Raw genomic sequence first — 16,674 nt, 5'->3', positions numbered from 1 at the left:
TTCTTTCGTATTCCGAAGGTCCCGGATAGAAATCTCGGCCTGGATTTCGATTAGCCTGACTGAAGCTTTTCGTGGGTTTACTCAGTCCCTCCGTGAAAATTCCGGTTTAGTACCAAAATTTCATTATTAATTCATTGTTGCACATTCGACTCTACAGAGTGAGCTACTAACATCGTTAAGCAGGTAGCACGAATTAAATTAAACAATTACTGCCCTCACCGGTTGTCTACACTTTAATATGCTGCTACTAGTTTTCAAATGGTTCCTGGTTCGATCCCAAATCTTGTCACTAACATAAAATTATAATGACAGCCTGAACACGAGAATAAACCAATTCCCGAAACGTCGTAGGCTGTACATCAAGTTCACCCCCTGAAAGTGGGCATGCCCCCAACATTAACTACGCTACGTAAGACGACAGAACATTGATTATCTTAACGACTGCTTTCTGAGATCTCATTCACACTAGTGAAGTGGCTTGATTACGAGTCTGTTGAAGACGAGAACTTGAAAGGACTTGAATAATTTGAACTGTGTTTCAAGTGAAGTAGAAACCAGTTCAGCTTTCTACTTTGCTTGAATAACAGTTTGAAAAATGTTAACTACTACTAACTTCACTGTCCAGTTTATTGCAACACCGGAAAACATTTTTTTTCCCCGCTGAGGAGTAGACTGAAAGTCTATAATTTGTTTTTAATAATATTTCTTGCTGTGAACCTTTACAAAATGAGTGATAAGTGGATACAACGGAATTTAGACGTTTTTGGAGTTGACGAGAAATACGAAATATTTACTGAAGGTTAAAAGCAATAAGTCGATTATCGATATCGAAATGCGAGAGACAAAAGAATGTGAAATCACTTGAGAAACTCAGCGTTGGACAGTTAAATACAGATTGTGTTGGAAGAAGAATTAAAGATGAAAATAGTGTACAGCCATGAAATGAACAAAATTATTAACTCGAAGACGAGTGACGCAGAAAATAATTCATATTTCATGCTTACAACGTAGGATTGCTATCGTTTGGACCAGGACTACAGCCGGCCTGAACCCAAAAAATTATCTGTTCTACCACGCTCATGCCCCACCGGCCAGACCTGGGGTACACACATCTATCTTATGTTTCCGTTTCACTGTTAATATAAACGCCAAAACTCCGAGCCTCGCGATTATTTCAACAAAATATGCATCGGAGCTTGATGATTTTTGCGTCCATGGTGAGCAGCCCACTTAACGATTTGACCGTCTGCAATAACAGTGTAGCCGAGTCGGTTATGATTTTACGTGTTAATCAATTAAACCAACTTGTAATATTAAATCCGTCGTTGCAGGCTTAAGCGGATAACGTATTATGAAACGAAGCCTCCAAAGTATACCATGTTGGTACATCTGAACAAAGGGAATTCTGCTCCATAAACACGTGATCTATCTGTTGTTGATCAAACTCTGTACTTTGTCATACCGATTCGTGAATCATACGCAAACATTTCCCATGACGAGGTTTTGCTAAAATGCCTTTCTTTGTGCGTTTCCATAGTAACAATAGACTAAGAACAGGAAACTACACAAGACTTTTTTTGGTGACGTCATCACAGGGTCATTTCATACCAAATTAAATTAATAATGAATAAAGTGTCAACCACACTATAATCATTTTTCGTGATTTTCTGTTTCACAAGTAGATATCAACGGAGCAAAAGTTTACCCAGATTTTCAGTTATCTTTTGTGACAGAATGGAGTGATATTAATTACAGAAATTAGGCTGGTTTAGCGCGCGGCAGGACACTTATTAGAAATACGTAAATATTTCCATTGTCTAAAAAGTCAAAAATACAATCCGGAAGACGTTGGCTTGAAAGATATTAAGTAGCTAACAAACTGACAAACCAGCTGACCAGTTAATGGTGCAGGATATTCTTCAGCGGTTAACATTTGGATGGCTCTCTGCGATTTGAACCCAGAGCTGAAGTGGAACCTTTTGGCAGATTCCCTCTGTCAGGTTGGTTATGAAAGGATGATTGTCACGTGGTGTCGATGAGGACGGGCAGGTGATCTGAGTTGAGTGCGGAACAGAGAGTCAGATACACCGGTTGGTCGAAGTCCTTGACGACTGCAATGTCAAGGACGTCAGGGGTTTCGTTGTGTGTAAGGAGCCGTGGTTGAGGTTTCAGGCCCGTAGATCAAACAGGAGTTTCTGTTAGCGTAATCCCTAAGGAGCGAACCCTTCGCTGAAATCAGCCTAGGTTTCCAGTCCGTGTGTTTCGCTTAAATAGCTTAGTCACTAGAAGGGTCGTATGCTTGCCCGCCAACAAGTTTAAGTCTCTTACGCGTTGAGTTGGACTTCGCAAACATTTGGACCGCGATTATTTTGTATGACTTCTACTTGCTGTCTGCACAATTTTGAGATTAAATCATAAACGAGTGGAATTTTGAAGGCGCTTGTAATTCGCGGACCGGTTTGCGCCTTGGAACATTGCCAGTGGTACGGAAAAACTTGCTTTGCAATTTCAGAAGATTGGTGTCTGACCAAAGTCGCACGCTCAGTCGATTACTTCTGAATGGAGTGTTGACTCTAACAAATGTTTTGAAGGCCTGGGATAGTATCATTTCAATATGCAATCTCTATTAAATCCTTCTATCAAAATACGCCGAGATATTCGCTTGAATAACAAATTGAATGTTCCGCCCATTCAATGTAAGACAAGCGTCAACTGGTCTAAGTCTGCGGGAGAAACAGACGGTCTGCGTCTTTATATTCCAACTTTTTCTCCTCACAGTCCTTCTTGCGGTCTGTACAACATGCAGACTTGTGAAGATGGCTGTCTTCTGGGTTGTTGCGCCTTGTACTCTGGTAGAAGTTTACCGACGTTTACAGAGGTTCTTGCTGTCTCCATCCTCGGGGTGATGAGTGATGTTGGAGGCAACAAGGACCTCTGAAACGTCGGTAAACTTTCACCAGACTACACGGCGTAACAACCTAGAAGACAGCTATCTTGGGATTCACCTCCGTGAAGACCTAAAATCCTACGTGTAGACTTGACATCAACAAAGAGGTCTAAATGTACACCTGACTTTTAAGGGGTGGGGGGCATTATTTATATATAAAGTGTACAAGGCTGGGGAAGGAACGGAGCTTTGTGGCACCCCTGCTTGTATTTCTCTTCTGTAGTTGTGAAACGGCGATCAGGTGTTTCATAGCCTCTCAGCTCACTCTGAGTAGGAATGTTTACGGGCACTGGACAAGTGGCCTTAGTAACTGGCGTTCAGTGTTTCTCTCCTGTCTTGGCTGGTGGATGTGTTTGACTGTTTTCCTTTCTTTGGTAAGCTTATAGGCGTCATGCCAGTGAATGTTGTGAAGTGTTCAGCGGTTTGTGAAAAAAATCACAATGAAGCGGTAATAGGTTCATTTCGGTCTTTCTAGAAAACCAAGAAGAATAAAAAGACAGTTTCGTATCCGCACGACATCACAAAACTTGAAATTAACTAAAAGTGTTTTCATATGAAACTAATACGTTTACTTACGTGGCTTACAAAGGATAATTTAGTGGCAAGTGATTTGTCCCATGCTAGTTAACAGGTTTCAAAGGCGATGATAGTTTCCTTGTGGTCTTCTAGGTTGTGACTGATCATAGAGGCATCTGATACACAACTCAGCAGACCACACAGTCTGAAATATTTCTTTGTTAGTGACTAAAATTCACGGCAGTGAAATTATCCGTTGTGGTCTCCGTTATACATGGATATAATCGTTTCTGAGTAATGTTATACCTGAAGACAGAGGCAGTATGTTCCCCTCAAAACCCGTGATTCACTTCAAATTAGCCTTATAATCCTGGGTGGACACAACTTACTTCCTCGGTGATCATTTTTCCAGCATCTTTGGCCATGAAACGAAGGTTCTGAAGATTATAAAAGCCTATAAAAATGTCAATTCAACAGCACAGCACATGTAATCATTTCCTTCTTGTGGCTCGTCTATTGAGGTGGCTGAGAAAAGTACAATTTCTCTCAAGTCGCAGTCCTTTTTTCACGCCTTGTGCAAGGTATAATGCATTTCGATTCGTTTTTGCCCATAAATGATCGCCCGAAATCTTATTTTATGACGAAACAATCACTTCCTGTCTGTTGAACCTTCTCATGGCCTCACCAGCTCCCTCCCGTATTCTTTTGTTTAAATATCGTGCTCCAGAAACTCTCGGTCGAGAGAAAATCGATGTGAACTTCCCTCTCCTCTCCTCTCTCTGTCTCTCTCGCCCAGTACACCTGCACCGAACTTGCACTCACAGAACAGCTTTCCGGTCGCTCGTGTTGTGTTTCTTAGTAGGAAAGCGGGATTTGTTGGAAGCTGGTTCTTTGTGTTTGTTGTGCTAACGTCGACGGGGAGTGAGAAATCTAAATCGCGTCCAAATGGTCCCTGGTACCGGTCTCGTGAAATGCATTGACAGTTGTGACTTGGATTACCTGCTAGTGTAATGTCATAACGCATGTGTTGGGTGAGTTCCTGTCAGCTGTTTACTTCTTTAAACTTTTGTATTGTCAAAGAACTGGTGTTTGTGCCAGACCGAACAAAGCAATACATCTACAACAACAAATTATACAGTGTTTTTTTGGCCTTGCTTTATGGACAGTAGTTACGGGTGTTTTAAATGGTTTCTGAAATTCAGAAATTTATATACGGTGGCGGCCGAACCAATCGCGAGGCCCTAGGCGAGATGGTGTAGCGAGATCCCATAAAAGTACACGCAAAGCATTTTTTGTTATTTAATTCTAATTTTAACGGCTCCAGAACTGACACACGATTTATGCAAGTCTTTCCGTCTGCATCTGTAAATTCTAACGCTGGTAATTTTTGCATTAATGACAATATTTGAATAGAGATTGGCTGCCAAAGGTCATAAAAATAGGTTAGGCCATTATCGTAATAATAGTTTATGATTTTTAGTGACTTAAGGTGCACTTCTTTGGAAAGATGTATACCTACACGCCATTGGACGTAATGAATCTGCCTGCATTTATTCAAACTACTGGTACAAATAACATTTTCACTCACTCTATAAAATCTTTGTGCTTTTTCTGGAACCCAAGATTTCGGAATAGACCACCGCACAAGTTGCGCCGTTTTCTGTTGAAATAATTGTCAATCTCAGTCGCTTCTGTGCCATTGTCGTTCGAAGGTTATGTTAGGTTAGGTTCAGCCTTCGATGGATTCAGTAGCAGCAGGTGTAGTCAAACTTTGGATACACGTCACTCTGTTTTTATTGAACAAGGACTGTTATTGCACGTACATTGTAATTTCCTTTCAAAATATTTGGCGACCTACATAATTCTGTATTATTTTCATCGAAACGAAAACACGAAGCCCCTGTTCACTAAACAATGCATATTGCTGTTGTCACAACAGAATGTCGACTGACTTATCTTACCCGTCAGTTTCTTGTCCCCTCAACAATTACAAACGAGTTTAAATTAAAAGCATCAATCACTTTAAGAAAAATTGGTCTGAAACGCTTTATTAGAACATAGAATTATTTATGGTTTTATGGATTTGCATCGAACTTGTTTTTACTCTAATTTGTTTCGAGGTAAATATATACATAAAAATAATTTATTTGTTAATCTTCGTGATATTTTTGCTGTTACTTATTTACGTACAATTTTTTTTATCGTAAGATAATTTATAACAGTCAATATTGCATTTGAATATTATAGCTGCAGAATATCTCATTTAGATAAATATTTGACAAACTAAAATTATGCCTTGAAGAAGAATAGAACCAAGTAGAGGCAAGATCTGCTTTAATTATAAAAAATTTAAACAAACGAAGGCGTTTCTAAGGAAAATGACGTTCGTCCAAAATTAAACTTACAAATAAAATTAAGAAAGTCCTTCCAGCATCTGAACCTCTGAGTTTCTCTTCAAATTTTTATTTTGTATCAATTTACGAGTGCTGAAACGTCAGACTGTTAATTACAGTCATCTAGGTAATTTGCCTTTGCACAAACAAGACAAAAGTATATAAAATCGACAAATGTTAACTGTGGTTCAGCCGTTCTTAGCACCGCAGATCACGCATCACAGCCATTACTATTGTCATTTTTTCTTATTCTGTAGTAATTGTTCAAAACAGCATTAATATTATTCATAAAAATACTACTAAACACAGACTAATAAAGACTGCAGTTTATGTCACAGCCAGGTTTTATTGACAGAACTAGCCACATTGAAACACCACACAGCGTATTAATTCAAGCCTTGCCTTTGTGCACCGCTTGTCCATGTACTGCTGTTTTTTTCATGGAAAGCCTTTGGACATATGTTGTTTTTATAGTCACCTAGATTTCAGCACACATTTCCTTCTGATTACATTTTTGCCAATCGTGGCAGCAGTTCATTTGCGACAAATCTTGAAGAACAAACCTTTTTAACTCTTTACGTGGAACTTCGCATAATAGGGCCAAAGTGTTCTAGTGCCGATGTGTCCCAATTAACCGGAATCCACTGTGTAAGATTAACTAACTATGGACTATGTCATTTTCCCCAGAAACTTGTCAGTAGTTTAGAGCAGAGTTTAAATGAGAACAATAAATTTCGGCAAAGTCATTGGGGTTATATTAATCAGTTGGCTTAAGAGGACGAGCCGCGTAGAATTTTTAAAGTTAACATTGTTCTAAAAGGTCCTTTCTCCACCACCTCCACTCGTATCAAGTCCTGAAATCCTTTCGTCACATTTTTCGATTCACATGGTCGCCAGAACTGCTTACCACGCGCCCATAAAATAAACTTTCATCACGTCTGGAACAGTGTCGACATCTGCTTCTAGAACGAGAGATACAGCAATCAGGCCCTGAGGTTCGCAAACCGTACTGTCACTGGACAGACGAACTGTTTCTCGGGTAAACCATTGGCAAAAGATGAGCTGACCAACGCCATTCAAAAGGCAGTTTCGATGTCTTAACTCAAGCGTCGACACGTGGCGACATGTGCTCTGCGAAGCGACTCCTTCAGATCCCTGGACACTGATGTCCAGTCAATGTGCAAGGCGAAAAAGAGAGTGAAGTGAATTCGTCATTCAGTTTCAAATGCAGGGAGGACTAACTATCTCGCATTCCTAGATAGCGGAATCTCCTGCCGACGACCTTGATTCTTAGTTTCAGTCGGTGAACCGGAAGTTGGCGGAGGCCATCATGGAACTCGACGTTGACAAGGCTCTGGGCCCGAACGGTATTATGATCGGGGTTTTGCCATATTCCTGCAGATCCGTCGATCGTCTTGACACGATCGGCAAGCTCTTCGAGACGATCAGTTTGGGTTGTGATACAGAAATAGCACGACGCTGCAGTTGGCCCGTCGAGTTGAAAGATTCAACACAGACTTTGACGAGACGCGGCTAACCGGCACGATTTTCCTGGACGTGGCTAAAGCCTTCGACACCGTGTGGGCCAAGGGCCGACTTTAAAAGCGTCAAACGTCCCGTCTTACCTGGTGTGAACCGCGATAGCTCAGTCAGTTTAAGAAAATAATGTCTGAATACGAGCTACGCCATCGAGATTCGATCCCCGACAGGGGCAGGGTTTGTTTTTTCCAACCTCTGCGTTCAGACCGGCCCTGAGACCATCCTGCCTACCAGGGGGTAAAGCGCATCCGGGAAATGACGTTGACCGGGTGCCGAGCACTGGCTACAGGATTACAATCAGCGTCTTAATAGTACTGTAGTGCTGGTTGCCAAGACTGCGAGGCGCATCCAAAAGCCCAGACCAGTCACGTTGTTTGGTGAGCCAACACAGCGAAACAGTGCGGAATATTGGGATGACCTTTAATCGACGGCTGACCTGGGCGACGTAATGCCAGCCAGCCTGGAAGAAAGACGGCTTGAAATTGGGCGCTCTGACCTCCTTCGTCAAAGGAGAAGTGGCTTGTGTTCTACTTTATAAGAAACTTACCTAACCAATGTTGGACTGTGCATGCCCAATCCGGTGTTCCGCTGTTTGTAGCCTTGTCTGGAAGCTGCAGATGTCGTTGTATCCCTGCATTGCGATTAGCGCGCGTTGATTTGCCAGTAACAGACAAATTCACGAGGATTTTGATTTTTGTTGTTGTTGAGCGCGTCGTATTATTAACTGCGACCTTCGACTCAAAAATCAGCTAATACGGGGAGCCCCTTAGTTCTGCAACTTAGAAGGCACATTTTCCGACTAAGGGCTGACTGAGGTCACGCACGGATAATTACAAATTTTACAAATAACAAGTTACAGATCAGTAAACAAGACAAGATTGCTTGTGAGAAGCGACTGAAGAAAGAATTCTGCCGTTGCTTGCGCCAGACTGTTTCTTGTTTCTGGGTTAGTGTTAACAAGTTGGAAATGTGCTTTGCGATGAACTCTTAATCATAAAACGTATTGTTTTTAATCACACATCCTCCTAGTTCTCGTCTCCCAAAAAAGGCCGGTCTCCGGATCAAGATTTGAACCCGGAACCTCTCGATGATTGGATTCAACTCGCTCTTGGAGTTAATCATGTCATTTCCTGGGTTGGAAACCCTGTCAACATGACTGCCATAATTGGTAGATAATTCACACTCCGCCAAAAGATATCTACCGGGAACCTGATCACGTCATTTAATTTTCACCCGAAGTTCCTAGCAGACGTGAGAGTGGGTGCAAGAAACCAGTTCCGATTTTCGGAGCGTGTTTGCACACGCTCCAAGGCTACCTCTCTCTGACAGCTCCCTGACTCATCATCAGCTGTCTGTGAAAGCAAATCACTGACTGGGCTGACAGAGACCTGTAGATCATCGTGACTTTGAACAGATGAAACACTAAAACCCGAGACTCGGATGTGAAAGTTCCCCATCACCTCACTTCGTGATAATATTTTCTGTTCTGCGCGGTCATGTATATAGATGTCTTGCAAGGGGTTCATCTTTCTTCCAAGGAGTTCTGCTAAATGTCTAAATAGTTTACGAAACCTTTCATATGTGAGGCGGCCAAGGTCATTGACGGACTGTGGAACCACGAAGTAAATGTGTATTTAAAATTGGCACTGTAATGGAATTGAAACGTTCGCAAGGCGCATGTTACAAGTTCCTACAGAGTTTTCGCATGGTACGAGGTGCGACCGGAAAGTTTTCAGACTGCGCGTATAAAATCCCGTACACTTATATCAGGTATTAAATTCATCCATCACCCTCGAAGTAGTTCCCCTGGGAGTGAACACAACGATCCCAGCGCCGCTGCCAAGCCTGGAAGCATCCCTGGAAATCTTTCTTTGTCAGCCTGTCAAGCACCATCTGCGATTCTGCCTGAATCTCTTCTATCGTCTCAAATCTCCTTCCCTTTAGCTGAATTTTCATCTTTGGGAAGAGGAAACCTTAGAAAGGAAGTTGGGGTCGGTTCTTGCAAGATCTTTGAGCTCCTGACAAACGAGAAGTCGATTCTGCTTCTGGTCCTCAGACAGGAGCCTTGGCACAAACTTGGCTGCGATGCGTCGCATGTGGAGTTCTTCCTTTAGAATCAGCTGACAGGTCCCATAGCCTATCCCAACAATGTCGCACAAGTCGTTGATGGTACGACGTCGATCTTCGTGAATGGCCTGCCGAATCTTCGTAACATTTTCGGGCGTTTTGCTCGAAGATGGTCGTCCAGAACGCTCGTCATCATCGACAGAGGTTCGGCCATTTTTAAAACGTGAATTCCGCACAAAAGTTTGTGCACGACCCATTGCGGACTCCCCAAATGCTTGGTTTAGCATTTCATAGGTTTCCGTAGCCGTTTTGGCGAGTCTTTGGCAAAATTTGATGCACACGCCATTCCGAAATCGCAGGAGGGTCGGTGTAATGCACTACCAAAACGCCCATAACTAAGAAACAAATGCAAATTCGATGATGCCGGCTGGCACACTGATTCACTATGAATGTAGGCCGCACCCCCTAGCGGCAGAAGCTCGTACTACATCCGGTTCGCCCTCTATTGACACAGTCTTGAAACTTTCCGATCGCACCTCGTATGAATGTAGCATACTCGGCTTTAGCAGCGAATTGGATAGGTGTGTCACGATGGAACTCGACACCCAAGACAAGACAGGTACCATCGCGGTAGATCCTATTATTATTCAGACATTCTGGGAGTAAAGGCTGTGTTATGACAAAAATTATATTCCTGATAACATTCTAAAATAAATCTGTGTTTCATTACAGGTGTCGTGGTGTTACAATGCCGGAGGGAGAGTTGAAAAGCGTTTCTGTGGACTGCTGCCACGGTACTGAGGGAACAGTGGATTTTATGCACAATGGAATATCATCACACCAGACGGCAGCACGGTATGTCCGCACGCCACCACCTCTGCCAGACAGCCTCAATAACGGAATCATGCTCAGGTATTTTAAAAGATCATCATTTACCTGCACCATCCGGTGCGCCTTGCTGCTTGGTAATGCACTATCTACGAGCAACAGCCTACCTTAGGCTGATCGGGCTCCATTTCATCCCGATTCGTGTACTAAGTATGCCGGCGTCTGTTTCACGCTTTAAGTAACTTGATACTTTATACACCAACTACCCGAGCGAGCGTACAGCATGTGACTGAAGCTGGTTGGCTGGCGAGGAAAGTAATGTAACACATTTGTTCTAGTCCTTACCGTGCAAGACTCGAGATGTCTTTCTTAACCCCACTTTTGTTGCCCGGTCTTCGCATTACACTGAAAGAAAATGTCCCGCAGACTCGTAAACAGTGGTGGAAATATTTAGTAGATTGTTTCCGAAATATACAGAAGAATTTTAGTTGATTTTGTGTTTGCGTAAAAACAAGTAATATCGATGTAATCGATCTTTTTTTACGCTTCGTTTTCGAGCTGTGACCTTCACTTTAAAATAACACAAAGACCCTTGTCTACAAAGAATTTGGTTGTTACTTTTGTGCATAGAACACTTCCCCCAAAACTGACTCCGTGTATTTCAGAATCACCCTGTATAGATTTTGATCTTCTGGGCTACGTCTTGTGTTATCAGCGTTTCGCAGGAATGAAGTTCACCGAAACGCTAGACGGCGTCACATGGCTGAAGACGGTCGCTTCTCTCACCACTGTGAAACATCTTGCATATTGCAGTGGATGTGAAATAACAGAAGGTCTCTTGAGCTGAAAACCAGCATTTGAAGGGTTAAGGCTACTGTTAAATAACGTTCCCCCCAAAAAGTAGTCTCGGAAAGTTTTTATGTATACGCTATATTTCCACGTGAACTCACAGTGAGGCCTTAGATAGCCCAAATGGTCAGTCTCCGGAAAATAATTTGACGAATTTTCAAGAAATTGGCATTTCGCGTTTACACGAAAGATTATCGGGAAATTAATTTCTGTTCATTCCAATCAAATGTGACCTCTACATTAAATCGCACGAAACTAAAGGACAATTATGTCAGAATTGTATTTGAAATGTGTTTCGATTCGGCGATTACAGTGGGCGCAACATAATTTAGAGCTTGGGCTACGTCACGAAATTGGAAAGGGCGTGTAGGAGTAAGACAACAAAGAGTCTGTCTGAGTACGTATAGCGTAACTGAAAACATTTTTCCTCAATTTAATTCCCATACAATCAGTGGCGTTTTGATACAGTGACCTTTACAGTGCATTGTATTTTGTGAACCAAGGTAAAACACTTTAGCCTTTAGCCGCTGCTCTGTTGTAGCGTAATGCAATAATTTCGCATTCTGCAGTGTACAAAAGCGACCGGGCTGACCGGGGACTGGTTTGTATGTGCTGTCGCTTTGCCTGTGTGTTTGTAAAGAGGGCGAAACAAGACACCAACGAGCCTGCATGGGCAAACAAATGATGGCGTAAATTAGTCTAACCTACACACTGCACCAGCCGTTTGTGTAATATTCATTTGCTAAACGGCTTTCAAAGAGTCAGGTTCTGTGTACTTTTTTTAAAATGTGAAATGCTTTTTCATTGAGTGCTTATTTTATTTTATTTTTTTCGTATTCCTTAACCTTTGAATTTCTATTTTTGTACAATTCGCCTTTCACATGCCAAATAACCGAAAAATCAGTACTGATCAATAAATTCCGACGAAAAGTCTTTGCTACTCAAGCTTTGTTCACATTAGTCAAGTTGCTTGAATTACACCATCTTGAATTCAAGCTTGTGTTCAAATTTAGGTTAGGTTCGTTTCATGCCTGGAAAAGTAAAATTGCCTCGACAGAATTACTGCGTGCTGGTTTCCTAAAGACTGAAATGTAAACTTTATTAAAAAAAAAGATGTTTACTGATTTAAGAAAATGAAACACATCAATGTGTCCAGCATGCCCACACTTATGAAGGAGTTGGCCTCAGAAGATGGAGAATTCCATAAAAGATCACCTGAGGACGACGAACCACACTAAATAATTATTTTCTGCGTCACTTGTCTTCGAGTTAAAACTTTTGTTCATTTCCTGGCTGTACACTATTTTCATCTTTAATTCTTCTTCCAACACAATCTGTGTTTAACTGTCCAATGCTGAGTTTCTGAAGTGATTTCACATTCTTTTGTCTCTCGCATTTCGATATCGATAATCGACTTTTAACCTTCAGTAAATATTTCGTATTTCTCGTCAACTCCAAATATGTGGAAACAACAACAATAAATATTATTAAAACCAAATTATAGACTTTCAGTCTACTTCTGGGTGGGGGGGAAACAGTGTTTTAACGCATTGCAACAAACTGGAGAGTCGAGTTAATAGTTCACATTCTTCAAGTTAGATTTGATGTTCTCAGGGCGGTGAGTACGAAGGTGGCAGTCTTCTGGGTAGAAGTAACTAATACCAGACTACACGGCGCTACAACCCAGAAGACGGCCATCTTAAAGATAGTTCAAGGCAAGAAAAGCTGAAATGGTTTCTTCTTCACTTGAAATTTTAAACAGTTTTATTAGTCTTGAATCGTGCTTGAAACGCAGTTCAAATTATTCATGTTCTTTCAAGTTTTTGTTGCCAAGCAACTTTATTGGTGTCAAGAAGGCTTTTTTACTCTTTGCTTCCACTTCAGTATACGCGACACACACGCGCATGCGCAAATTTGTGATGGCGCGAAAAATATCAAAACTTTTCCGTATCGCGCAAGCCGTTTGTGCAATTACTGGAACTGTTGTTTTGCATGTGTACGCTGGTGTTGTGTAAGGGCCCTTTAACTGTTATCTAAGCTCGGACTTATTTTTCGTACATATTAGTTATTGAATAGCAACGAAAAGTAATTTTTGATTACATTTATTCCTGCCTGCCCATAACTTGGCGGATCGCCAAGGATGTGCAGTGGCAATGAGTTTTCAGGTACTCTGAGCCAATAAGCGTCACCGACTACTATTCGCTACTGTAATCTTGAGACTTGCAAGGAATGCAGGAAGTCCTTCCTCCTTCACCCCACCTCCTGACTCCGAAAGTCTCAAGATTACAGTCGCAAACTATAGACGGTAACGCTCCAGAATCTTATTCTTTAGCGGCATAGAGTTTTATTTGTGAATCTCTGAAGGAATTTGGGGAGTGCTGGCTTTAGTTACTTTTTCTTGTAATTTTGAAAATGGAAGACAAGCCAAACAAGCGTTAGGTTTTCCACAAGCAGGCCAGAGACATAATTTTCAAGGGGAAGCAGGTAGTGGTCTCCCGTTCACGATGTTCGAAGCCTCAAGAACAAAGAGTCGATGCAAAGGGTGTTGTTAACAGATGAAAGTTTTCGCTCTATACAAGAGGATGCATGAGTTTTGAATTACAGGTTAAAAACTGAGAAATAATAAAAAAACAGGTATGGATGATTTTGACAAAAATATATATTACACCGTGAAGTGTCTGCATTTTACGAACAGGGGAAATTTTCCTCTGCTAAGAAATTGGTCGTCGAAACGAAGGAAGGAAAAAGATTCCAAGGTAGTTAGTGTTGTGAATTTTGAAATCCATGAATTTTTTATGTGCGCAAAATGTAATGACTGTAGAAAGTTGCTAACGGAATGGTTTGATGCAGTATTCGAAAGAACAATGCATAAAATTAAAGTAGACAATTACGGGCTGCAAGTGTGTGTATACTATTTAGTTGAAACGTGGGTGAATCGAAACCACATTCGTAAAAGTTGTTGTTGGATTAGTGATGAGCTAGAAGTCCCTGTTTGTGATGGTGGTAGGCTGGATCAGATGATAGACGTTTCGTTCCAGAAAACAAAATAATATATCCGTCCAAGTGAAAAAGTAACTCCGATTACCACGGGGAAATTGACGCTGAATTATTTAAAAATTAAGAACAGTGTCGTATCTTGCCTCTAGTCTGCTATGGCCAACATTAATGACATCCATCAACCTCATTTATGTTGGAGATGCCAGTAACTACAAGCAATAAAAAGCTGATATTAACTACTTGGTTGACCATCAGCAACATTCCACACATCGCAGAAGTGTTGCAGTTCCGATGAACTGGATGACGCTGCACGAAGTCGCCGTCAGTTGGCAGTGCGTTAGCCTCCTTGTCATTACCAGTTTACAGTCCAATTGAACTCCCGTTTGCACAAGTGAAATCGAACGCTGCAAAAGGAAACGCCAATTTTAAAAATGCTTACGTTGACAGTTATTTAAAAGGCAGTGGACTCCATCGACTCTGTGTTCAGAAACGTTTTGACCGTCATTTGGAGAAACTGCAGGAACCGTGTTCTGCAAAATAAATTACGCAAGTTGAAGATGAAGACTGAGTCGGACTTACAGATACGTTTATCAAATACGTGGTGATGAGGGCTCGCGTATTAAATGCCGGACAGCAGGCTAGAAGTCAGTACGCATCCGGAAGGTCCTGCGACCTATCATCTCGATGAAAATTATCGATTCTTTTTGTCCCAGAGCAAATGCTGAGTTAGTATCCAAATTCTCATGCAGCCCTCCCAATTCCAATATCAAAATTACGCCCTAAAAGAACCCCCCCCCCCCCCCATATCAACATCAAAATTTGTCTTAATGACACCCTCCCAAGGCTTATATAAATATCCAAAATTTTGCATGAACGCAGTAAGACTCAAACCAAGCTCTCTCCTTTCTCCACTTTCCAGCCCTCGAATTCCACTTCCAAATGCCTTACCTCCACTAAACCTGCTTCTGCCAGAAGGACGAGAGGGCACTGCCTGGGGACCTTCCTTGCCGCAAAACAAAATTTATGCCCCCTCCCGTTAAAACAGAACTGTTAATAGCTACTAGTCCACTTTCTCTTCTCTCTCTCTCTCTCTCTCACATTGACTTCGGCTTCAAAGGGTTAAGGATGAGTTGTAGGAAACCATGTTTGGCACAGATGAGAGACTGTTAATCACTGCTGGTGATCTTGACAGAAAAGTTGGAAAGACCGAAAATGGTCAAATAGTGGGTAACTTTCGAAGAAACAATGGTGTCAACGAATGGAGAACGGTTGAGTGATCTTTATAAACAATGCCAGCTCAAGGTACAAATGATTTTCTCTAACATATCTATAAAAATACACTAGGGACAGACCTTTCCACCGACATATGATCGCACGAGAGACTTCTGTTGATAACCAACTTTCTTTTCAAGTATAAGAACGCGTTGCACACCGTCCTCACAACTAATCTCCCTAAGAACAATGTTACCATCCTACCTCATTCCCGATGTTCCGTGAAGGTGTTTCACGCCAAAATTGTGCATGCATTCCTTGTCTTTGGCTTTAGTTTTTATTGTGTGCCGTTTTTGTATACGCGACAATATTTAATAATTCTATTAAATTAATTGATACAGTAATTAAATTTGCGGACGGACGGAAGGTAAAAAATGTTTACAACATTCCGCTGACATGTTGCATGTCCTTGGTACTAGACTCGTTTATGAGAAGTTTACGATGAAAAATCTGTTTTTTTAAAAATTTCACGCAGTCTCCATGTTATATTCCGAAAGCTATTTCCAGATGGCTGCAGGTGTGCAGTGTGTGTTACGAAAAGACATGGCTATGTGTAATTAAAATACCGACGTTGTGTTCCGAAGGACATAACATACACATTCACGTGTTTTGATACGTTTGTGAAATGCGAAGATTCGACTCGACTTGACATGCTGAATGGTGTTCTAAAAACATTATCTCTTACTAAAATTGTACCCACTATTGAGCAGTATGATATTTGAGGGTGAGATGCCAGTGATCGAACTTGTTCGTTGAATTCCATGTAAATCCTGAATACTAAAAATACAAAAATTAGACGAAACACTAGAAAACTAGAAACCAATGGAGTTCTCCCTGTTGCTTCCATCCAGCAGGTGTTCTGTACTTATAGTAAATACAGGGTTAAATTGTCTTCAAAAATTTGCTCGTGAATGAAACCCTTATGAAAAGACATAGATCGATCGTAATCTGTGAGAGAAACTCTCAGGTCCAAAGACGTTTCAGAACAGCGTAACAGAAGACGCCACCATCAAGGATATCGATATGTGAGTTGCAAATGTCCACCTCATTCGACAGTGCATCGGGTGTTACGAAAACGTTTGTGTCTGTATGCTTGCAAGATGCAAGTAGTGCGTGTAGGCAGTCACGATCTGAAGGACAGAATTGCAGCTGCTATTGCATCTTACATGCAGCTTGAATATCGTTTGGACACGTACGTGTGACAAATAGTGCCTATGTTTAATGAGTGTAATGTTCAGAACAGACGACGCTCAAACAGTGTGTCTA

The 16,674-nt window shown here is 41.5% G+C and overlaps 1 protein-coding gene across 6 annotated transcripts in view; it reads left to right on the top strand.

Moving 5' to 3' along the window:
• Window positions 1-16,674, top strand: part of LOC147874941 (ATP-binding cassette sub-family G member 4-like) — a 41,068-nt gene that overhangs the window by 9,303 nt on the left and 15,091 nt on the right. For 3 of the 6 annotated variants that reach the window (XM_087341508.1, XM_087341511.1, XM_087341522.1), the window contains one exon: window positions 10,195-10,374. In XM_087341508.1, coding sequence (XP_087197634.1) covers window positions 10,195-10,374 — 180 coding nt within the window. Of the gene's footprint in view, window positions 1-3,204; window positions 3,322-4,295; window positions 4,495-10,061; window positions 10,082-10,194; window positions 10,375-16,674 lie in introns of those variants that run through there. The other 3 variants (XM_087341527.1, XM_087341512.1, XM_087341530.1) reach the window with 3 other exon arrangements.

Source organism: Zootermopsis nevadensis, unplaced genomic scaffold (genome assembly GCF_977971745.1).
Source record: "Zootermopsis nevadensis isolate Lab colony 2312 unplaced genomic scaffold, Znev_1.0 Znev_ptg000003l, whole genome shotgun sequence".
NCBI lineage: Eukaryota > Metazoa > Arthropoda > Insecta > Blattodea > Termopsidae > Zootermopsis > Zootermopsis nevadensis.
Note: the sequence above shows the minus strand (reverse complement) of the source record. Positions and strands in the feature narration are given on the sequence as shown.